At 42.9% G+C, this 24,496-nt stretch overlaps 1 protein-coding gene and 1 non-coding gene across 8 annotated transcripts in view; one reads left to right on the top strand and one right to left on the bottom strand.

The window, feature by feature from the left end:
• Positions 1–24,496, bottom strand: part of Parn (poly(A)-specific ribonuclease) — a 143,609-nt gene that overhangs the window by 19,189 nt on the left and 99,924 nt on the right. For all 7 annotated transcript variants that reach the window (XM_047532749.1, XM_047532751.1, XM_047532746.1 and 4 more), the window contains one exon: positions 13,545–13,734. In XM_047532749.1, the coding sequence (XP_047388705.1) occupies positions 13,545–13,734 (190 nt within the window). The remainder of the gene's footprint in view (positions 1–13,544; positions 13,735–24,496) is intronic.
• On the top strand, positions 10,690–10,796 carry LOC124970841 (U6 spliceosomal RNA). Its single transcript, XR_007106214.1, has one exon. It is a non-coding gene; the product is annotated as a U6 spliceosomal RNA (small nuclear RNA).

Raw genomic sequence — 24,496 nt, 5'->3', positions numbered from 1 at the left:
TTGTTTACTTTCTCACTTGCTTAATTCCTCTCTCTACCTCTATAACATAAGTTCTGAGAGAGCAGGATCTTGTCCCCCTGGCACTCTCAGTACCTGGCACAGGGCCTGGCAGTCAGTCCTCTGCCAAGGTTTGCTGGATGGATGAAGTAAATGAAGTAAGTACATACTCTTCCCAAAACAACAAGGCAAGTGACAAATACCCAATTGCTTAATTTGACCTGAATTACATATATGAACATGGTTTACATTCCATTATAAAGGCAACTCACTTCCTCCTAGCCAGGCTCGATAAAAATACATTCTCTACTAGATGTAGCTGAGGGAACGCAGGAATGCCCCACTGTGCAAACCACCTCACCCAGCAGAAGGAACAGGAAAACTGTGGGTAGGTGGCAACTAGGACATGCTTTCCTATTGTAGTCACACACTCACACACTGAATTCAAAAGCCATGCACATGTCTGTGTCTGTTTTACAGCATGATCTAGATGGAAGGGGGGATAACTGAGGCCTGATCCAGACACCAACCCCTCGAGAGACTGCCATAAACTATGATTTTTATTTCTAATAAAGAATTTGTTTGAAAAGCAAGGTTAAATATGTCTTTGAGATAGCTGCCAGTAACAAAGGACATCTGTGGAAGGGGAATACATTATCTGTATAGGTATGAGAGGGGGAGAGAGAGAGAGAACACAAGAACGTGTCAGGTGAGCACATGCCCTGTCCTATACATAAAGCACGCTGGGAACATGAGCTTGGCCTAAGCAAAAGAAAAAGTGTTTCAGTGCTGAAAAGAATTGATGGCATTCAATTACAAATACTTTTCATAAGCACTTGGTTTGAATATTTTAAACAATCTCCTTGTTAACTAGCTTTAACTTAGAAAAAACTGATTGATGGTGAACATGAAAGACATTACTTTAATACTAATACTAATTTCTAAATTAAGAACATACTCTCAATACACAATGAGTTGGAGTTGAATTTAGAAGACATGAAATTTTCAGACAGAAGAATGAAATTTATTTTTCCAATAAAAATTTACCTTTGACCTCAATAAAAGGACTTGAGTCATCAAATCAGTAATGTAATCAAGGCTATAGGAAGAAAAACAAGACAAGTCCTCTCCCCAATACCAGAAGTCAAACATTTCAGAAAATAAACTTCTTTTTTAAAATGCTGGGCTGGGGTGTAGCTCAGCGATAGAGCACTTGCTGGGCACGTTGCCACAAAAAACAAAACAACACGCAATTTTCAACATGACCAACTGAGTACAACCTCCGTATCTGTGGAGAGAGGATCACACCTGTTGAGGTGAAGAACAGGAGCGGGCACATCAGGGGGGTGTCAGTCATGTGCCGGAAGCAGGAAGGGATGAGGGCGGGGGCCTCACGTGAGTCATTTACAAAAAGATAGTAGAAATAGCAAGTGGATTTAGAGGGTCCAAGGGTACGCGGTCAACGGAATAACCCACAGAGAAAAGATGTCATTTCAAAGCCAGCTTCGCACCTCATCACTCTGTGTAAAGACCATAGACAGGACCCGCCTCGACACACACAAGAGGGCATAAAGGCCAGGGGTGAGAAATAGATTTGTGAAGTTCTTACGCTATCTGGGAAAGGGTGTGAACCCACTGAAGAGGACTACACAGGTTAAATGTGCATACTACACGCCACAAACCAATTCCAATCAAAATCCAGACAAGCTCTCTTGTATAAACTGGCAAGCTGAGTACAAAGTTCCCAGGAAAACGCAAGGCTCTAGGACAGCCAGGCAATTCTGGGGGCTGGAGAGGGGGCAGGAAAGACAAACGGCAGGAAGTTGGCGAAGGTGGCCTGGAGCGGGTGGGTGTGATAGAACTAAAGCCTGTCTATTGTATTTACAAGTTACCAGATAAAGAGAAAAATCAAGAAGCAGCAGTAAGTATATTACTTGGAAAATAAGCTAAATATGCAAAATAACTAACTGAAAGTGGCTGCATCTGAGGAACAAGACAGGACTAGCAGGGGACTGCTACTTTTATTACAAAATTTAATAAAATTATTTGGCTTTCAAAAACAATGTTCCTATATTTCACTGAAAATATTTTAAAGGGGAAAAAATGTCAAGGACTAATACTAAGATTCACTTAATATATGAAAAACCACTATACCAACCATCAATCAGAACTTGTCTTTAAATATGTATACTCAGCTCTGTGGCACATCAGCTTTGTGACCCTGCAAAAGACAGCTTCTCTGAGCCTCCAATTCTCTTCTGTAACGTGACAGAGGATGGACAAGGTCGTGGCCAAGTCCCCTGCAGCTCCACAAGTACATGGCTTTAGCAGGTTTCACTCTGGTTCACACAGGCACAGATGCTCCCCATTCCTGAAAAGAATGGATCCACAGTTCTTCCAAGGTGCCCTGCAATCTGGCCTTTGCACTACACCTTCATTCATCTGGAGTATTGTGGTATTAGAGAATTTCACAATTAACACTTACAAACAGAAATAACGGAAGGAAAAACTCAAAGTTTAAAGCTCAAAGAAATTTACAGCATCAGTATCTTACTCCTGGGTAAAGTTTTTGAAGACACTGCATCGCTTTGGAAACTGTCATCTTCCTTCTGCTTGTCTTATAAACCCTCTAACTCCAACCTGAGAAGGAAAGAAAACCCCACGATGTCAACTGAGCAGGGTCAAGTCTGGAGGTGAACTAGTGCTTCACAAGTAGTGACAGAGGAAGGAGACAGGTTCTTAGGAGGACTATTCCTCTGCCAGGGCATTTACCTTTATCTGACACCCTTTGCAGCCAAATGGTCAGGGATAATAGAAACTTGGGATGGAAGAAGAGGATGAAATGGAGACTATCAGCTGGGTGCACACCTGTAATCCCAGCTACTTGGGAGGCTGACACAGAAGGATTGCAAATTCAAGACTAGCTTCAGCAATTTTAAAATAAAAAACAAAATTAAAAGGGCTGTGAATATAGCCCAGTGGTAGAACACCACTGGGTTCAACCCCCAGCACCACAAAAACAAGAACAAAAAGAAAAATGAAGTCTAGGAACTATATGGAGGAGAATTCTACTCTAAATTCTAAAGGTTTCATTATGAATCAACTTAGCCATCCTAAGTGAACATTCTCGTGACATACGTAGGCAAATTCCAAATGAGATGGCATTGCTGGCACTATCAATTTGATTTGAAGACTCAACAGCATGTGAAGGCTCCTCCCTAAGAAAGAGGAACAAGGTGCCTGCACCTGAGAGTCTCCTTGGAGCATGAAGAATGTCATTTTGGCTCCCTCAGAATAGAGAAAACCCAACCAAAGATGATCTGACACCAAGAAACCTCGTACTTCTTTCATCTTTGTGAAGACTCTTCTGGGGTTAAATCCGTAACTACAACACACTAGAAACCAATCCCTTCCAAAAATTTTAAAATCATTAAGGTGATGAACTAATGCACTTTATGATCATCCACAAGATTTCTCCAAGTTTCTATATCAAACAGGACACTTGATGCAATGTTTACAAAGCTGTGGTTTGAATACTGACACCTGCAGTGTCACATGGGACTGATTTCCGTTAAAATCCTTGTCCCTTAAAAAAATGTGACAAGGCACTCATGAATGGTCTTCAAACTTGAGATATTCCAAGGCATCCACAGAGGGCCACTCCCACCTTCAAATGGCTCTTTTAGTCTAAGCAACAGGTAAGGCAATAAAAAGAGGCAAACACTGGTTTAATTATGGAAAGGATGTCATTTCTCTGCATCTTACCTTTAGCAAAGCAACTGAAAGCACTCGTAGCACGACTTTAGAATGTTCAAAAGAAAAAAAGGCAGTCCTCAAGACCTTCAATAAGGGTAGGAAGACGTGTTCCAAGCATTACCAGTTCTCCTGTTCATTCAGTTAAATATTTTCTGAGGGACACAGCATCATGTGCTGGGTGCTGGGAAGTTATTATGAATAAGCAACAATGCCCAGCTTTTGTCTTTGTACATCCCACAAGGGTCCCCCAGGCAAAAAACTCTCAAAGACACCAGGTGACCTGGAAGGCTTCTCAGAAGGCATCTCAGTGGCCAGGAAGGATCACAAGTGATTATGTGAGGGGGAAGCAGAATTTCAAGTGCACGCATGGGACCTGGGAGACGAGAGGGGAGGGTTTGAACAGAGTTCTGTCTTTTACTGGTTGTATGATTACGACCAAGTTTCTCAATTACAAAATGGATGATTACAAGGACTAAATAAGAAAATGAAACAGGCCAGCGCGTGCTGTGGTGCCTGGCACTGGCAGACTCCTGAAGAACGAGTTCCTTCTCTGCTGCCCCTTATTCTAGGTGAGAAAGGTGGAGGTCTGTGTCTGGAGAGATGAGGCTGATGGGGTCCTAAGACACAGTGGTTCAAATCTTTGAAAAGCAGGGGGACAAAGAGTGGAGAAGGAAGAGAAGAGGCTGGGACAGCAGAGAGAAGTTTGCCTAGGAAGAGTCTGATGGCCGAGTGGTGAGAAGGAAGTAGTTCAGGCTCCTGGGGGTGAGCCATCTGCAGAACGGTCATGTGGGAGCTCAGTGTCCAGAACCCACAGTCACCGAGAACCAACCAACTCCCCTACTCCACTAGAAATGTACATGAGGGTTCTGGAAGGCGCTGCTCCACTTTTTCCTAACACTTCATTCTGAAAACTTCAAATGTACAGAACAGTTTAAAAACTGTACAATAAACATCCACTTATCCACCACAGATTTTAGATCTTTCACATTTGGGAACAGAAGACACAAATGGGAGTATCTAGACTATTCCCATCTGGCAAACATTTGGCTTCTGCAGTACCAGCATGCAATGAAGGAAATGAAAACGCTGCTTCAGGGACTCCTGAATGGACAGAGCAGGACTGCAAGTCTGCAGACACCTAGACTTGGAAGCGCTAGCAGGCAGTGACAGACTGGGGTTGGGCACAGTGCTCAGTCTGCATCTTCACATCCGACCTCCCCCAAATAAACACAAACCTACTGCAGTTCCTGCTGCCTTTAAAGGTACTAGGGGAATTCTACTAAGCATGAAGTGTCAAAAAAAAGAACTGCCAGAAAAATGTTCAGGATTCCTACATCTGGCAATTAAAATACAGAATTTACACATTTCATACTTTATTTTAGCTAACACTATTACAAATAATACAGAAGTCAGCTTAAATGCACGCGATTTGGGTAATTCAAGCTGGAAATTTGTTTTGTGTTTAGTTTCCAGACATGGAAAGAACTGCATTTCCCTTGCCTATCGTCTTTGCATGCTGAGGGCCATTTTTGTCAACTGCCAGCACCATTAGACCATTATAAAAAAATTACACTATTGCATGAAGATGGGTACAGCAATGTAACACACTGTTAAAAACACAGATGACAATGACTTTAATTATGGTTAATCAAGTAAATAACATGAAGCTATGGAAAGAAAACATTAATTTCCAAGTGTTACTGCCATTACGAAACATGAAAGCACTCCAACACATCAAAAGTCATGTAAGTGTAAGATGTTAAACTTAGCTTCATGTTATTTAAATAAAACCCTGAGATGACACACAGCGTTCAAGTGTGAGGTGAGAGCAATCTCTCAGTGCCAAATCACAAGTTTCTGCTACAGGAGCTTTTAAATGCAAATGCTGACTTATACTGGAGAGTGCAAACATTTTTTTCCTTTCAAGTTTAAAACAGCTAGATTATTGCTAAAATCTTCTAAATTTTAATAAAATAACTACAGACTTTTAAAAATCAACCAGATAAACTATAGAGATTGAACTCTAAAAATACACAGGCCAGGGTGTGCAGCTCAGTGGTAGAGTGCCTGCCCAGCACGGAAGGCCCTGAGTTCCACCTCCAGGACTACACAAAAAATAAGCTTATGAACAAATAGATCCTAACGATTCACATAATTTTTAATAAAGATAATTGTTGTGCTTTCACAGCTGTGCTCTGTCAACGTCTATACAGTTGACACTGTATAATCCAGCTGGATTAAAGTAGGCCTTCATCTAAAAATCAATTTCTCTGGTTGCCAGATGTGCTACGGTCTACAACACAGATGAGAAAGAAAGAACAGATCTAGAAGTACTTTAAGGGCTCAGGATGTAGCTAAGTGGCATGCACAAGGCCCTGGGTTCCATCCTCAACACCGCAGAGACAAAAAAGCATTTTAACAGAGGAAACGTAAACTAGATAAGCAGAAACTGAAAATCATGAATTCATCAACAACTTTTCTGGGTAATAATTTGTAATTCTGTTGAAATTCTTATTCTAGAACTTTTGTCAACTTTCTTTTCATTCTCACCATCATGAGAAAGGATGCAAGTCAAACTAACTGTAAAAAAAATTCTATCTTAGGGCTGGCGTTATGGCTCAGCAATAGAGTGCTTGCCTAGCATATGTGAGGCACTGGGTTACATCCTCAGCACCACATGTAAATAAATAAATAAATAAATAAATAAATAAATAAATAAAATGAACTAAAAATTTTTTAAAAAATTATATTCCAACTTGCCTGAATCTCCCACTTTTTTTGGGGGGGGGGCAGGATTTGAGTCACATCCTGAGTCCTTTTTATTTTTTATTTTGAGATGGGGTCTCACTAATTTACTCTTTAAGGCCTTGCTACACTGCCATGGCTGGCCTCCAACTTGTGATCCTCCTGCCTCAGCCTCTGAGTTGCTGAGATTACAGGGGAGCAGCACCAGGTCAGGTACATTCACACTGCTGCACAATCAATCTCAGGGACCTCTTTCATTCTGTAAGATACACAACAACTCTCCATATGCTCCTCTCCCCCACCCAAGGCAGTCAGCATTCTACTTTCTGTCTCAGCAATCCTTACTCAGGTTAGCCACCTCATTTATGTGGTATCACACACCACTTGTCTTACTGTGACTGGCTCATCTCACTTGGCATAATGCCCTCAAGGTGTACCCATGTTGTAGTCTGTCAGATAGCCTTCATTTTTAAGAGTGCATAATATTCCACTGTGTATATACCATGTTTTGGTTATCCAAATTGTCTGCATCTCTTATGTGTTAGATTATTCTCGGGAATCCTGTTCAAATATCCCCTATGAAGGGCAGCAATGTGCCCTGATCTGCTAGTCTGGGAAATGTAAAGAAAAGTCAGTATCAGTTCATTTTTCCTCCACAGATATTGTGGAGGCCAGGTAAATGGGGCAGAAGGGTACTTGTTAGTTGTACTATATCTTGACTGAAAATCAGGTTTTAGATCTTAGATATATTCCATAGTAAGATCAATTTTCTTGTTTAATCATTCAATTTAATTAGTAACTGTACATGTTAAAATTTTTCATTTTATGTTAACCAGACTCTAGTTTTATGCTATTATTTGAATTTCTTAAAATACTCCCTTCAGCTCTGACTGATCCTTTAGCTGATAAGGAGGAAGTGGATGAATAAGAGGAAGGTTGAGTGGAGGGCCACTGTTACTCTTCCTTACTTCTTATAAACAAGAAGTCATTCCAACAGGCCTGGAAGGTTCTCCCGCTCCTGCAGTCTGAAGCCAGCTCAGCCCTTTGAAAGCTCACCAGACCTAGCCCGAGTCAGTGAGGAGGAGCGGAAGGCAGCAGGAAGAGCTGTGTCCAAGGCACCTGGACCGTGGCTGGAGCGAGCCTTCATGTTTGCATGTCAGGTGAAAAGGGCTAAGGATGCTCTTGAGCCCCCTCCGGGTTCCTTCTTGGTCCCTGGAGAGGACATAGAGCCTCTCCCCTCTCCCAGTGTTTTTTCTGAATCCCACAGGCAGTTGCTACTGCGCTTTCCCTCCAGTCCTCTGCCACTGCCCTCCCAGGCTGCCCAGCCTCAACACCCTCTTCCTCCACTGAAAATCAATCAGCCCGTCCACCAAATACCAAGACTGGGTTCCACCGAGGACGCCAGTGGCAGGCGTGCCGAAGGAGGGTTGTTCAGAACGACTGGTGCTGGCTTGGGCACCCCAGGCCTGGTTCTCCCTTTCCAAGAGTTTTAAACCAGACAACTTTACGTAGGTGATCTGTGGTACAGGACATCTAAATCCTCTCCCAAAGAATGAAATTTGGAGGCTTTCTTAGGGCTTCTTTACCACAATTTTTTGTTGGTTTGAATTTTTATAAAAGAGCACATAATTTATTAAAATGAGAGGTCTCCCAAGCCTCCACAGGCAGGTGTGAACATGCCAGAATCTAAGAGGTACCTGAACACAGTGTGTTATGGATCCAAAATGCCTCTGAGTTAGAATCCTGGGTAGCTGGAGCTAAGTGCTTAGCTTCACTAGGACTCCACTATCTCATACAAATCAGGAATATTATATCAGCATGGGTTTCACTGAACTGTTATGTAAATAAGATAAAATAGTGAAAAATACCTAGCACAGAGCCTGGAAAGAAGAATCAGCTTAATAAACATGAGTTTCCCTTGCTTTTCAAGACGGCCTCTAGATATTCTGGAAAGCATGCTGTGCATCAATGAGCTTCATACTGACAAGACGTGAGATAAGAAATCTACCAAACTCTGCTATGTCCACGTAGGAACATGTGACGTGAAATGAAATAAATGAACAAGATAAGAAGATGAGTAGAGGTGAAAAATTATGATTCATCTGAACTATAGCACTAGTCATAAGTAAATTTTTCACAAAGCATTTGACTTGCTATTGGGTTAAAAATGCACAGAATTCAAACAACCAGATGTAGCTGTTGAGGATGTTTTACTGAAGAGACTGAGGAACGCTAAAGCCCCTCAGAGTAGAGAGAATCACATTTTCATAGAAGTGGAATCAGAGAGATTTCCCAGGGACGTGGCTGAAGGAAAAGAGCGTGGAGAAAGCGTGTGTGGTGCATTCTCAGGTGTCTAGCAATGTGTGTGTGCACGTGTGGTCACATCCCCACAGCGGATGCAGAAATCAAGACAGAGGGCAAGGTGAGAAGCCAGGTGTCTTGTTTGGAAGACTTGCCCCTGGAACTAAATAATGGTTTTACATAACTACAAAGCAAATTTAAATTCTCAAGAGTAATCCCTGAAAGTAAAAATAAAACGAAATGTTTATTAAGTTTGTAGTCCAAACACAAAGAGAGGAATTATTTCAAGTGACTTTAAAACATAAATTTATTTTATTTTTTTTCTTGGCAGTGCTGGGGACCTTGTAAATGACGGGCAAGCCCACTACCACGGAGCAACCTGCAAGTTCCAACAGCGATCTGACCATTCATCCTCCCTGGGGTACTCAAAGAACAGAAACAACTGCAGTCTTCTTCAATAATTGCATCAGTAGTCATGATGTTCACAGTTAGTCTGAGATTTTTATATACATTGTAGGATAAAGTAAATAAGTGCTTTGATTAAGAACCAAATTTTCTAAGCCAAGGGGCAAGGGAAACTGAATAAAAATAAATTAAGTAAATGTTCTGGAGTCTAACTAAAATTAGAAATATCAGTACATATTTATCTTAAAAAGAAAACAAGGAAGGAAGACAAGACTTCCTTGCTAACTCTTTTCATTCAAAAACATTAAAATAAACAACCAATGCAATATCTGCAAGTGCCCCTAGACCTCAAATTGTGGTCTCTAAACAGCATTTCCCATTATGAGGAACAGTGCTCCCTGGAGAGATGACTGATTTCAAACAGAAGGTAGAAAGTGTACAGGAGGGCCTAGAATATCTTGTTATTACCAGAAATCAAAGAAGCTATTAAGAACTATTGGGGACTATATTAGATAGACTCCAGACATACCATAATACGCAGACAGAAAACTGTAAGAATATTTTTAAAAAACTATCAAATAAGAATAAGTGTACTAAAAAATGCTGAAGAGCCTTTGAACTGATTACCATAGTGTTTGTACTAATTTACAATTCCCCCACACCCTCTCCAGCATTCATTACTGTTTGTGTTCTTGATGTGCCATTCCAACTGGAGTAAGATGAAGTCTTACTCCATAGTTTTGATTTATATTTCCCTAATTATTAATGATGCTGAACATTTTTTCATATATTTGTTGGCCATTTGTACTTCTTCTTTTGAGAAATGTCTGTTTAGTTCATTTGGTATTTAGTAATGTGGTTATTTGGGGTTTTTGTTGTTTTTATTTTCAGCTCTTTATATATTTTGGATATTAATCCTCTGTCAGAAGAGTAGCTAGCAAAGATTTTCTCTCAATCTGTATGTCCTCTCATCACATTCTTAATTGTTTCCTTTGCTGTGCAGAAGCTTTTCAACTTGATGCCATTCCATTAATTAATTCTTGGTTATTATTTCAAGTGTCAGGGGTCCTACTAAAAAAGTTTTTGCCTGCATCTATATGTTGGGAGTGTTGATCCTATGTTTCCTTCTAGGAGTTGCATAGTTTCTGGTCTAATTCTTAAGTCTGTGATCCATTTTGAGTTGACTTTTGTGCAGGGAGAGAGACAGGGATCTAGTCTCATTCTTCTACATATGTATGGCCAGTTCTCAGGACTGTTTGTTAAAAAGGCTATCTTTCTCCAGGGTATGTTTTTGGCACCTCTGTCAAAGATCAAATGGCTGCATCTGTGTCTGTTTTGATGCTAGCATCAAGCAGCTTTGGTTACTTCAGCTCTGTAGTATAACCTGAAGGCAGGTATTGTGCTGCCTCCAGCACTGGAACAATGAATCATACTTCTACACACAAGCAGAAACAATTTCAAAATGACATTTAAGAAACAATTCCAGTGCTCGCTTCGGCAGCACATATACTAAAATTGGAACCATACAGAGAAGATTAGCATGGCCCCTGCGCAAGGATGACACGCAAATTCGTGAAGTGTTCCATATTTTTACGTTGTAAGAGAATCGGGCATTTTTATCAAGTAAATGTATTTAAGCAACTCCCTCTTATTGGAGTAAATATAGTTTTAAAAACAATGTTGTAATAAATATAAGATACATAAGTTTTCACGCATTTTGAGTAATTTGCTTGACCTGTTTTCCTAGAAGCAGGATTGATGTACATGAAGGGGTCTGCACACATTGGATTTTAAAATATTTTTCCTAATTTTCACCAATTTAAAATGTTCTGAACTATATACAGTTACATTAGGATTTCACTATAAATGTTAATGTTAATATTTTGTTTCACTATATTAATATTCTTTATTTCTATTTCTTTGATTAAGAATAAAATTGAATTATTTTCATCTAAAAAAAACAATTCCATTTATAATAGTATTAAAAATATAAAATACTTAGGAAGAAAAGTAATGTAAGATACAAAAGATCTCTATTATAAAAACTAAAAAACAAGCTTATTGAAGAAATAGACAAGATTATTCTAAAATTTATTTGGAATGTTAAAGATCTAGAATAGCTGAGGCAATCTGAAAAAGAAAAACAAAGTTAGAGGGTGTATGCCAGTTGATTTCAAGACTAACTATTAAGCCACAGTGAGAGGACAGTATGGTCTGAACATGAGAAAAGACAAAAATGAGTGGAACAGAAGGTTCCAGAAAAAGACCAAGATATACACAATTTATTTTTGATGAAAATGGTAAGGAAAAAAAGTCTTTTTTTAACAAATATTGCTGGAACAACCAGACAGCCATAGGGCAAAAGCCTAAACCTACCCCATCTCATTCCATACACAGAATTAATTTGAAATGGACCATAACCCAAATGTAAAACCTGAAACATGAGAAAAATCATTGCTGCATTAGGATGGGCAAAGTTTTATTAGGAAAAAAAATTAAAATATAAAAAAATGCATATACAGAAGTTTATCAAAATTAATATCTGCTCATTAAAAGACATTATTAAGAAAGCAGATAAGCAAAGCAGTTTCCAAATAAGTGCAAGACATATATCTGATAAAAGCTATATATGCAGAATACGAAAAAGAGCTACAAATTAAAAGTAAAAAGACAACCAACCCAATTTAAAAAGGGACAAGAGATTTAAACCATCTCTAAGATAAGATACCTGAATGGGCAAGAAGCACTTAAAAAGATGGTCAGGGCTGGGGTGTAGCTCAGTGGTAGAGCACATGCCTAGCGTGTGCAAGGTCCTGGGTTGGAGTCTCAGCACCATAAAAAAAAGATGGTCAACATCATTAGCAAGAGAGTAATACAAACTAAAACCATATTGCAACTCCATCTCATTTCCTCTAGAATGGCTCAAATAGAAAGGCTGACAGCACTAAATGCTGGCAAGGATGCAGAGTAACTGGAACTCTAACAACACTGGGGGACTATAAAATACACTTTGTTCTTACAAAGTTTAACGAGCAACTAAATATGAAACATCCTAAAAATCAACAATTGTACTCCCAGGTATTTACTCAGGAGAAATGAAAACATACTGAACAACAACAACAAAAAAGAGATCTTTTTTTTTTACAGAAGTATTCAGGAACCTTATTTGTAACGGCCCCAAGCTAAAAACCATCTAAATGTCCACAAGAGAACCCAGAAAATAAATGCTGTCTATTCATACAACAGAATACTACCAATTTGAAAAAATAATAAACTATCAATATATGCAAGAGCAAGGATGAATTTGAAAACAAATTTAAAAAGCCAAACATCATGTGATTCTATTTTTTAAAATTCAGGAACAAGTAAAAATAATCTATAGTGGTAGGAATTAAAAATGGTTGCTTAGGATAGGGGTGATTTGGAGTTGTGTGAAAACAGGCACAAAGAAACTTCTGACGGAGATGGAAATGCTCTGGCTTGTTTTGGTGGCAGTTCATGGATGCACACAACTACCAACTCTGAACATTCAAGACCTGTGTATTTTATTGTATCTTCAATATACTCGAATTTTATAAATTCCTAAAAAAATATTTTAAAAGTATAGACGGCAATCTAAAATATTAACAGTGATTGCTTCTGGGCCTTGGGACTATGGCTTACAACTTAACAGCTTTCTACAATTAATATATATATTCTTCCTGTTTTCTATATCTATTTTTCACCCTTTCATGACGTCAGCAAAGGTGGCCAGCATTTCCCCTCTGAGGGTAGGATCATGGTGATTAAGTAGTGAGTGTCAGACGTGTAGGTGGATCTGGAAAGAGTTCAGAAGGACAGGCAGAGAGGCAACACGGTATCCTGGGAAGAGGAAGAGACTGGATGCAAAGAGCTCAGCTCTAATCCTAGTCTCTCACTTTACTGGCAGGAAAGTCACAGAGCCCCCATTTCCTCACCCTAAAGTGGGAAAAAGACACATGCTGCCTGCCACAAGGAGGTTTTATGAGGGTCAGCCATAATGGCCAAGATCTACAAGTTGTTCTCGCAAATCTAAGGAATTAAATAGTAGTCACTTCTTTTTTTTTTTTTTTTTTTTTTAAAGTAAAAACCTTTATTTTGTTTATTTATTTCTATGTGGTGCTGAGAATTGAACCCAGTGCCTCACACATGCTAGGCAAGCGCTCTGCCACTAAGCCACAACTCCAGCCCTAGTAGTCACTTCTGATACGTTGTGATAAGTAGGGAAAAAACAAAAAACAAAAAACAACACTCTCAGATTTCTTATTTATAAGCCTAAAGAAAGCACAGAAGAGCGCTGTGCAGCTGGCCAGCACGCTCACCTGTTGGTGTGGTAACAGTGGTTCTGCAGCGGGTGGGACAAACCCTGAGTGTTCAGCCGCTTTCTCTCCACCTCCTTCCAACTGTCCTCCGTCCACTTTCTCTTGATCTGCTTCTCATCCTGTTTTTTCCCCACATATTCAGCATAGGTCTGGATCCGATAGCTTTCTGCATATTTGCTGGTATTGACAGCTACAAGAAAAAGAAATCCTTATAAGATGAGGCTGTCACATAGGAAAGGTGTCCTGAAGTGACCAAAGGAGCCCTGGGCTCATGTCTGAACTCTGACCTTGGCTCCGTCACTCAGAAGACATGTGACCTTGGGTATGTCCTGTAAACCCTTCTAATCTGAGCTTCCTCGTCTGGAGAAAAGGGAGAGTCCTTATTCCCCAAGCTCCCTCACAGTGTGAGGGTGACTCATACACTGCAAAGGCCTGGAATGACATAAGTAGAACACTAACTTTCCAAATATCTGCAGCTAGCATGACTACCTGGAATTGCTCATTTTCAGAGTTAAAAAAGTAAAAAAAAAATCACAACCACTGGGTGAAAACTGTAAGCCCTCACTATTTTGTTAAAAACAGAAATGATGAAAAAGCTACGTGGCAACGGTGATGACCACTGTGTCAAATACAGTCTCCCAAGCATATCTTGTGGACTCTTGTCAGGGAGGAATCAATCACACTGATCAGAAAGCAGGGGCAAAGACGTCAGAGATTTGCTGCAGGCCACCCTCTGGGGAAATGGCAGTGCCAGGAAGCAAAGTCGAGCTACTCCAGTCCTGTTGCTGTGGGACCTTCTTGCTGCTCTGCATCTCACTTTGGACTCTGCAGATTCCAGATACCGCCACAGTGCTTGAGACATGCCTCTTCTCCATCTGCTGTTAAAGTTCACTCCCTCTCCGCACTGTGCCTCTGGCTGGCAGGAGAGCTTGCAAGCCAGAGCTTATGCCCCTCTGAATGCGAATGCTTCAGATGTGTTTTGTTTTTTGTTTTTTTGCAGCGCTCTAGGAGGAACCCAAGGCTTTGCACATGTTAGGCAAGTGCTCTACCCTGGGTTGCACCCCAGCCCAGGCCAGGTCAGTGTGTTCTAATCCCATGTTGACCCCTCATGAGGTAGCGCTGGAGTGAGAACTGGTGGCAGGCCCTTTGGTGGCCAGGAATCGTGTCTGTGTGCTGGCACTGGCTCTGGCTGGTGCATTTTGGGCAGGTGCTCTCCTGGTCCGCTATCACTGTATTCCTCACGCTTACTGAGACGCTAAGGGCCTGCCATGTCGGCAGCAGTCTGGACAGCTGGGAAGCTGCACCAGCACCATGACGCCACAGAGTCCGCATACCAGCATCTTGGTGCAGAGTGGTTCTCCATGAATGTTACCTGAATGTATGCAGATAGCAGGCAGCCTGTGAGCCAACCAGAACTGGAGAAGGGACTCCAGTGCACTGGGGACTTTAAATTCAAGGGAAGGACAGCTGTATGAGAGGACAGATGCTGAACATGCCCAGCACCTGATACTTTTTCATCTTCAAGTGGACCAGATATGACTAAAATGTCCTAGCACAATAGTGGTTTACAAACTGCCATGCCCTAAATACTTAGCCACCTAAACAAAAAAAAAGGCAGGGGACACTCTACTTCTTTAAAACAGATTTTCACTAAGAAGTCTGCTATACTTTCAAATATCTGTTCTGAAGGAGAGTAAAATGAAGGGCTCCTCTAAAATTGAAGGCAACTTCCTTGTGTTGAGAGTAAAGTCTAACAGGGCTGCAACCCCCTGGCCTGCCGTACCACAGCAGCTGAGAGGGAGGCTGTCCCCCGCCCAGGCCTGTCTAGCACGGGCTAACCAAATCTTCTTGCCTTTTGTCTCACTTTGTACCTCTTCTCCTTTATTTTAAGTCTTCCTTGCCCCAGAGCTTCCCAAACATGGAATTTTTGAAACAAAAAATTTCTTCTAGCTTCATCCAAATCTGACTTTGAATAAAACCTATATTCCTACCAATTAGACTCAGATCTGTGAAGCAGCCTGTAGTGCTGCCTGGATTCTCCCTGGCCAGCACTAGTGCTGCCCTGTAACAGCATTACAGTTAAAGAAAAAAGGGGGAAACCCCTCAAAGTATTAGGGAGCGCTCACATTATGCAGAGTCTCCCACAGCAGAGAGAGAGAGAGACCGAGCTTATGCTCAGAATGGCACGCTCTTCCACACGAGGGATGAAACGTGAAGGCAGCCAGAGCTAGAAGCGAGCAACTCCCTGACACAGAGAGACCCTCGGGTCCCTTCAGGACCCCCCATCATTCTGACACTTTGCACCAACTGCTGGCAAATGAGTCTCCTGCATCTTGCTCTCAAATGCCTTCTCAGAGCTGAAAGGATTATTCTGAAGCATACCCCAAAAGGATGGCACTCATAATAATCTGTCTCTCAAGTTTCATTTGGATTACCAAGTAAAAGAGGGGCTTGGGTCAACATTCCCCAGGACAGCCAAGGTGACGACAGGCCGGAAAGGAGCCATGATGATCTCTTCCACGGTGTCCGACTGTTTCCAATCACTCTGCTCCCAGTCCCACAGACAAACCCTACAAACAACTCACTAACGTGGTGAGGGAATTTATCTGAGCACATTTGGAAAAAGGATCACTTAAAAGGGGAAACAAATAACAATCCACTTTTCACTGCTGGCCTTCACATGGCAATAATTTACCAGCATTCCTTCAAGTCCCAGCAGCTTTGCAGCTCATGGCCTTTAATCTAGAAGCCAAGCTCTGGCTCGAAGCCATGCCTGTAATGGATGAATCAGCAAAATGAATTGGCCGTCAACTGTGTCCTCCAGCGAGTCCAGCTTGCCTGTTAGAAGCAGCCTGGAGCAGGCTGCTCGGTAACTCTAACCTTTTCCAAATTTGTCAGGGAAATGATTCAAGGCCATCTCTGGGTCACTTTGTCAAAGCCACTGGGGAACCAAACACGCTGGGAGTTCACCCTGTTTCCCTGTGGACGAGCAAGGCAGCTCCTCTCACATAACAGCCCTCTTGGCTCCAGCTCCACTCACTGGGCCACTCTCTCTTGACAACCTGAACACAGCTCGGCATTCAATCTTCAGGACAACCCAACCTCACAGGAAGAACGCCCCAGTGGCCACGCAGAAAAGAGACTGAGCATCAGAGAAGACAAACAGCTGGCTGAGGCCTTGCAGGTAAGCAGCAAAACTGGTTTAGTGCCAACATGTGAGAAATACGTAAATGCAGATACAGACATGGGTATTTTAAACATCATACCACTCCCATGTATCTGTCTGCTGGGTATTTAAAAGTATTTTGTTTATTTAGATTCACAACTGTCATATAAAATATTAGGAATTTTAAAGGGTTACTTTAAATGTTCAGATTTTTTTTTTAAGAACTTTCCTTTATCAAAGTCTTTCCAGCGAGGCTGACAGTTACATTATGTTAATGGACAGGAAGACTTAACTAATTAGGATGCAGATTTCTTCTGCAATGTATCTACAGACTTAGTGCAACTCCAGTAAAAAAAAAAAAAATGCCATTTTTGCAGAAATTAAAACTAAAAATTAAGATTAAAAAAATCTCATAGGAAAGAGCAGTAATTGTAAGGAACTAAAATTAGGATAGGGAAAGGAAGTTGACCTCAAATTCGATGAGGGAATTTGGGGAGAAGAATTTACCTCTGGACCGTAGTGGTGGTTACATGGCTGTACATATTTGCTGAAACACTGAACTATACAAAGACAGTTATTTTATTACATGCAAATTATAACTCAACTATTCTGAGGAACCTGAGAGATGGGTTCTAAAATTTAAATGGAAGAACAAAAGGGCCAAAAATAGTCAAGAAATTTCTGGAGAACAGAAAGGGAACCTGCCTTACCAAATCAGACAGCTTACTGTGAAGCTGTTAAGACAGTGTAGTAAGAGGGCAAAGATAAGCCAACTGGCCAACGGCATTGAAATAAGAGCCTAGAAATTGAATTATGCATCTGTGAAACTTTGATTTTTGACTAGAAAAACGAAGAGCTGGAAAATTTGTTTATCCATAGGGAAAAAAAAAATGAAATTGGATTCTTAGTCATACCAGGCCGAAAAATCCACTCCAGATGGATTTAGAACTTAAATGTCAAAAGCAAACTTTGAAACTTAAAAAGAAAACATAAGTGAATATCTTTCTGAGTTTGAAGTTGGGAACAATTTATGAAGACACAAAAAGGTTAAGCATAAAAGAAAAATCAGGAAGTTTGGTTATATTAATATTAAAACGCCTGTTCATCAGAAGACATTTTAAAGAGAGTGAATTTACAAACTGGGAGAAGATATTACCATGACATTCATCTGACAGAGGATCAGCAGCAGAATACATAAAAATGCCTACAAATTAGTAAGAAAACAACAGAAGAATGGGTAAAAGACATGCAAAGCATGCATCTTCACAGAGGAAGCATGAAAGGCCAAGAAATGGCAAGATACTCAACCTCAGGCACTAGCAAATTAGGAGCACAATAAGCTATCATTATATTCCTACTACATTGGCAAAACTTTAGAAGTCTGATAATACCATCCACTGAGATGTGGAAAACAATCTAGTGTTCTCATCTGAAGTTGAACATTGCACACTCTACCCATGACCCAGCAGGTCCAAGTTGAGATACATATCAACGTATGAGAGCATGAGAGAAATATAGGAGTTTTCAAAATAGCACTGTTTATCACAGCCAAAAGTGAGGAAAGGAGAGAGGGAGGACGCAACACAGATCCTCCTCGACAGGGGAACAGATAAGCTGCAGACAGTTCACACAATGGAGTACCATCTAAGAGAAAATACAAATGAGAGCTCCATACAATAAAATGCATGGAACTTGGTGATGTAGAGGTAGATGAGAAATGCAAATCCCAGGAGTTCCTTTTTAAAAAAATCAAGTCAAAAACAAATAAATTCATGTACACACTACATATTGGAGGAAGTAGGGTGGGGACAGCAAATATGAATGATGGGCACAAATTTTAGAAGTGGGGCTGCCCCTGGCAGGAGCAGAATGGGACATGAAGATAAGCAGATACAATTTATTAGCAAGGCTTCAGTTTTTGGTTGAGGGGTAGTTTCACAGATGTCCATTACATTATAAGCAAACAGCATGTCTAGGTTTGCCACTGCCTACCAGGTCCAGCCACTAAGAACCATTTCCAATTCAGACTAAGTTAGAAGGTCTCTTTAAGACCAGCCAAGTTACTCCTATTTCAATGACCCCAGGAATCCACAAGCATAGCCCCTGAATGGCACATGGGCGTAAGTGAGTGCAGCTGTGGAGATGCCAGACTTCTCAATCCTCCTTGGCTGCTAAGGGCAATGCTGCAGTCTCATCCTCAGACTGCCGGAGTCGGTGCATTGCTGGGGTGGGTGGGGGATGCACTAGGAAACCAGAGGCAGTTATTCACTGTTAGTCCTGATTTTGTTGCAATGGGTTAAATTCAGCCAACATCAAGTTCTGCCTAAGGGAACAGCCTACATTCTTATTAATACAGTGGTTTCAAGAAAGAGATATTTATTAGATGCTTACTCTGACAACACACAAAAAATCCAATAAGCATTATCCTGACTTTACAGATAGGAAACCGAGGTTCAGAAGTGCCTACCCCAAGATCCCAATGATTACAGGTGTTCAGCCAGGTGCAGTGGTACACATCCATAATCCCAGGTATTCAGGAGAGTGAGGTAGGAGAACCACAAGTTCAAGATCAGACTTGGCAACTTAGGGACACTCTGTCCCAAAAATAAAATAAAAAGGGCTGGAGATGTAGCTCAGAGATAGGGGCCCCCTGCATTCAATCCCCAGTACCTACCCCCCTTCTCCCCAAAAAGGATTACAAGTATTTAGGCTGGGATCCAGGCCAAATCCTACATCCTCTTCAAGGCACCACACAACCTGGGAGCACTGGGAGGCAACACAGGCATACATCTGTCTGCAGGAGCACCAGAGAGTCTGTCCATCTCTCCATGCAAGTTACCTGTAAACACTAGAAGGAGTGTGTGCTGACCACCCCCGGGCGACACGTGCAGAACCAAGCCCTCTACCATTTGCCAGAGTTTGGCAAGGGTGACAGGGCCAGCTCCTGCTGCCTGTGCCATGGCCTCTCACTCTCCCAAAGCCACCTGTCTGGGTCACACGACCTCTGGCTGCTATTCTGGGTTTGTACCTCATGCTTGGATGACACCCAGTACTATTTTGTGTGTTTGCTTATTCAAATATATTAGATACAAAAGTGTCCTCTTGTCCTGCACGCTACTGATTGGTCAGGGTTCACAATAGGTTGGCTGCCTCTCCACCTTTACCATATAAGAGAATAGAGGGCTTTACTAAATCCTGCTGGAGTGAAAGTGTAAAAATCGTTTTCACAACTTTAATATTTTTGAAGAAAGGAGTTAAAAACAAGGCAATGTGAAAATACCCAATGCTATTGGCCACAATGAGTATGTTCCTTCCTTCAGAGGGATGTTATCCCAGTCGACCCATCCAAGATCTAGGCAGATACTAAGTGCATGCAGAAGTCACATCTACCAGACACATGGTACAGATATTTCCAAGGTATCCAAATAGGTCAAGAAGGACAGGTCACCCAAAAAAGTGCAGCCTTCTGTCTAACCCTCTGCTGCTAGGAGGCATCCTCCTCGGTGACACCTGCAAGAGCGTTCCAGGTGACGTGCTAGCCCTGGCCCACTGCACAGGGCCTTCTTGACGATCTCGTGCACCTCCGTTCTGTCCTCCCAGGTCAGCCTGTCTGTCTCTGCAGCAGGGCCAGCTGTTGGGAGGGAAGGTCAGGCCTTGCTCCTGCTGCAGCACACGGGGTCTACCCTGCTGCTCTTGCAGGAACTCAACATATGGCTATGGGAGGAGGGCAGGGAAGAAGCACCATCTTGATGTCTGTTGTGGGACTGGAACAAATATCTGCACATATTTCATTTGAAGCCGGGTGCGTGCACAGAGACTGGACTGGAACAAGAGGCGCTGGCTCTTGAGAGTCGCTTCCCCGGCGCTACTGCCTCGGAGGGCATCACCACACCTGAGCAGCATGGCAACGCTGGGGAGGAGACGGGCCATTGCCGTTCCCAGGCAGCACAGGCTCAGCGAGGCTGCACTGGCCTCGGCCTTGCGGTTTGGACTTAGGGCTTGTGATTCCCTGTTCCTTGTTCTTCCTTTCATATTTTTCATATTGTGGGTGTTTCTCCAACAAGACCTTTTTTTTTTTTCTTTTTAAAGTACTGAGGCTGAAAGAGTGAAAACTAAGGCAATGAAAGCAACCCAAGCTCCTTGAGGGGACACAAAGGCGGCAGCGAAGGGACCAGACTTACTCCTTTACTCTGCTTCAGGTGCCACACGGTGCCCAAAAGACAGGAGGTCTCCCTGAAGGAAAGAATGAAGGGCAGGCAGCAGGCTGGGAGGTGCAAGGGGAGGCACCCCAGAGCAAGAGCCGGGAACAGCGCTCACAGCACCAGCCACGCACATGCCACTCCCTGGCCCTCCCACTGCCATAGCTGCTTCAGGGAAGAGCTGAGAGAAGGCGCACTGGCAGTCAACAGGGCAGGGGCAAGGTGTGACCTGGTTCTGCCACCTATGACAAGTCACGCCCTCCTCTGCACTCACCACATCGTCCCCCTCAACTAAACAACAGGCCACTGTTCCCTCGTCTCACCTTACCTTACAAGCCTCTGACGAAGGCCAAGGATGAGGCAGAGAAAACAGTCCCTACACGGTGGACAGAGGCTGGCACAAGGATAACGGAGAAATGTAATTACTCAGATCCTACCAATGGGAGGCCACAAAGTCAAATGGGGATCCGCAGGTGCTGAGGTCACACTGGCCAGGGTTCCAACCCTGTCCCACCTTTTTGTCTGGCGAGTCTGCCTGGCCCTCTGTTTTTACTGTACTAAAGGGGGATCTCTACCTCCTTTACCAATCTGTTGGGAAGAGCGGGGAGTATCATGCAAAGCTTTTAGTACAGGGCTTGGGACAAAATAGGTGCTTAATTAATGATGGGACTGCTCTTAAACCACGAGCATCATGTGTATACAACAGAACTGTGCCTGAGCCAAGGTCAGACATTCAACAGACTACTGATTGCGTCACACCGCCAAGCGACAGAAGTGAGGGTGCCTGACGTACCTGGGCCTGCCCCACTCATGGAAGAACCCCTACCATTTAGAATTTGAATGTAATCTAGAAGTCCGGACAAGTATAAAATGAAAAATGAAGTATAATTTTAAAAACTTTTACTGAGACCAAAAGAGCCATTTGATTTGCACGAACTCTCCTGACACCACTGCTGTCTGCTTTTGAAACATTCTTCTCATCCATTCAACAAACACTGGCTCTGGGTTCCGTGCTGGGTCCTGGGGGGTGGCAGAAGGGAAGAGTTATCTATCCCCTGCCTTTAAGAAGCCCACTGTGTCTATGGAGGAGGCGTGGAGGAAAGGCAGGGTTGTGGGGGAACACTGCTGGGCAAGAATCGGGGCAAGAAGTGTGATTCTGACAGGAGCAGGGCAGGAGGAGAGAACCAATAAATAGTGAAAGGCTGACAGGGAGCTGGCCCACGCCAACCCCTCAGCATTTAATGAATGATGTGAAGGAGCACTGTTTCCATTAACCAGCCTGGTGTTTTCCTTTTTTGTTTCATGAACGGTTACAAGCTGAAGACAATTAAAAATAAATAAAGCCACTAATATTAAGTACTTACTGTATATTAAGAACTACGCTAAATGCTTTACAAATACATATATTCAGTTCTCGCTTGTTCACTTTTCCATCTATCCACTCACTCATTAACAAACCAACCATCTTCTAACCCTATACAACTGGGGCTCAGTCCTATGCTCACTGGGGAGGGAGGGAAGGTGCACAGACCAGCACATGGTGCTGAGGGGAAGCAGCTGCGTGCTGGAGGGTCTCCTGGGGAGCTGATCAAGCCAAGACACAAGGACAGCTTCCCCAGAGAAAGACACTCGGGTTTTGCTAGGACTTGAGAGTTGGGCGAACAGCAGGGTAGAAAATACTGGAGGTAGAGAGTTGTGTTCTAGGCCCGAGGAATATGAAGTGAGCAGCAGGAGGGAGACCTCGCAGCCTGGACCGAGGAACCGAACGACCATGGTGGTCAAACCCAGAGAGGAAGCAGAAGAGCCAGAGGTGTGGCTGGAGAGACGGGCACAATGCACCATGCCAAGCACAGTGCCCATCTCCCAAGGACTCCAGGAGGCATTCACAATCAGACAACCTCCTGACCACAACCTGGATGGATAGCAGGAAGCCAGTGCAATAAATAAGCTGAGAAAGGGTGATGGCTCCTGTCAGATGTAAGAGGTGGGAAGACCGAAAAAGACAGAATGCAAGGACGGTCCTTGGAGTCCCAGTCTGGGTTATACCATTTAGGGCCTGGAGACCAGAAAGTGGGGTACATTAGGAATGGGGTAGGTGGATAGTGGCTCTGAGGTACTGGGAAACATCCAGAAGAAACATGGGGTGGATAGAGAGGATCAATTTGGGAATCAATGATGTGTGAAGGTAGTTTGAGCCCTGAGAAAAGGCAGAACTACTCATGGAGAAAGTACAGAACAAGAAGCCTTCAGACTAAACTCTGAAGTCCCCAACATCTAACCACCACGTTGATGGGAGGAGCACGCAGGGGGCCTGGGAAGTGTGGTTTGAAAGAGGCGTCATAAAATGAGGGAGCAGGTGTAATGGAAGCCAAGAAAGCCCTGCTTTAAGAAGGTCAGTGGAGCAAGTCAACGGGTGAGATGGGAAGGCTGTGTGCAGGAGGCCTTTGGAGACCTGGGGAGGAACCTGCTCAGGGGCTGGGGAGACCACAGCTAGGACACAGTGTAGAGAGGGTGGTGACTATGAAGAAGCCTCAGGAGAGGGGGTGAGCTGGGAAGGTGGGAGGTCTTCTGAAAGGAGGGGAAGCGTTAGTAAACTGTCAGGCTGGCTGCAAGAAGTCAAAGCCTAAGCACAGGAAGAGGCCCAGCGCTGACCTCTGGAGGAGGATGGACCCAGCTCACATGAGGGACGGAGCTGAAGGAAGCATCCGTGTGTGGCGGCAGGAACAGGATGCTGCAACCGAAGCTGGCTGTCCCTGGGTGGAGGGGCTAGGTCTTCCCGAGAGCACAGGGCTGAAGCCTGGGAGGACAAGAGGAGCGGAGAAGGCCGTGGAGCTAGTAACTGCTTAGGGCAGAGACACGACCTTCTGTTCAGAGCAAGCAACCTGCCCGCTGCTTTTTCTCCTCAAAACAGTCACCACAAGGTCACAAGTATATTTTCACAGATGAGAAGATAGAGGCCCAGAGAGGTTGAATAACCTGCCCAAAGCCTCACTAGCTAGGGCTTTGGTAGGGCTGGGGTTGAGTTTTGACCCTGCTTTTGATGACAACTCTAATGTACCCTCAAGGCAGTGAATGCAGCAGCTGCTCTAAGATGCAGTCAAGCAGAAAGAGTTTCACAGCTGCTGGCACAGCTCCTTGCAAGGTGGGACAGTGACACGCAGATGGTAAGAAGGAAGCTTGATTCGGAGTCACATAGGAGCAGTCGAAGTTCAGGGAAAAGTTTAGAACTATTACTTTAAAAAGAGGAAAAAAAAAACCTTTTTTTTTTTTTTTTTTTTTTTTTTTTTTTTACAACAAAACACACAACTTAAAATAGGAGTTGGGAAGCAATTCCACATTCAACAGCCTTGAGGGACTTGACAGACAGCTGAGAGACCTAAGCAATTTACAACGTTTTTCACACTTCATGGGGGGAAATTAAGATTGATGTCTCAACTACACAAGAATAATTTAGGGTAAAATCAAAGATCCCCTAGATCATGCGAAATGACACACTCTAAACGTCAAGAACACTGAATAAATTCCACTCCTGGGAAGACTAACTAGTGCATGTTTTAGTTATACTATTTTGAAGAAATAACTTTAAG

Source organism: Sciurus carolinensis, chromosome 18, assembly GCF_902686445.1.
Source record: "Sciurus carolinensis chromosome 18, mSciCar1.2, whole genome shotgun sequence".
Classification (NCBI taxonomy): domain Eukaryota; kingdom Metazoa; phylum Chordata; class Mammalia; order Rodentia; family Sciuridae; genus Sciurus; species Sciurus carolinensis.
The sequence above is the reverse complement of the archived record's forward strand: the minus strand, read 5'-3'. Positions and strand labels throughout refer to the sequence as shown.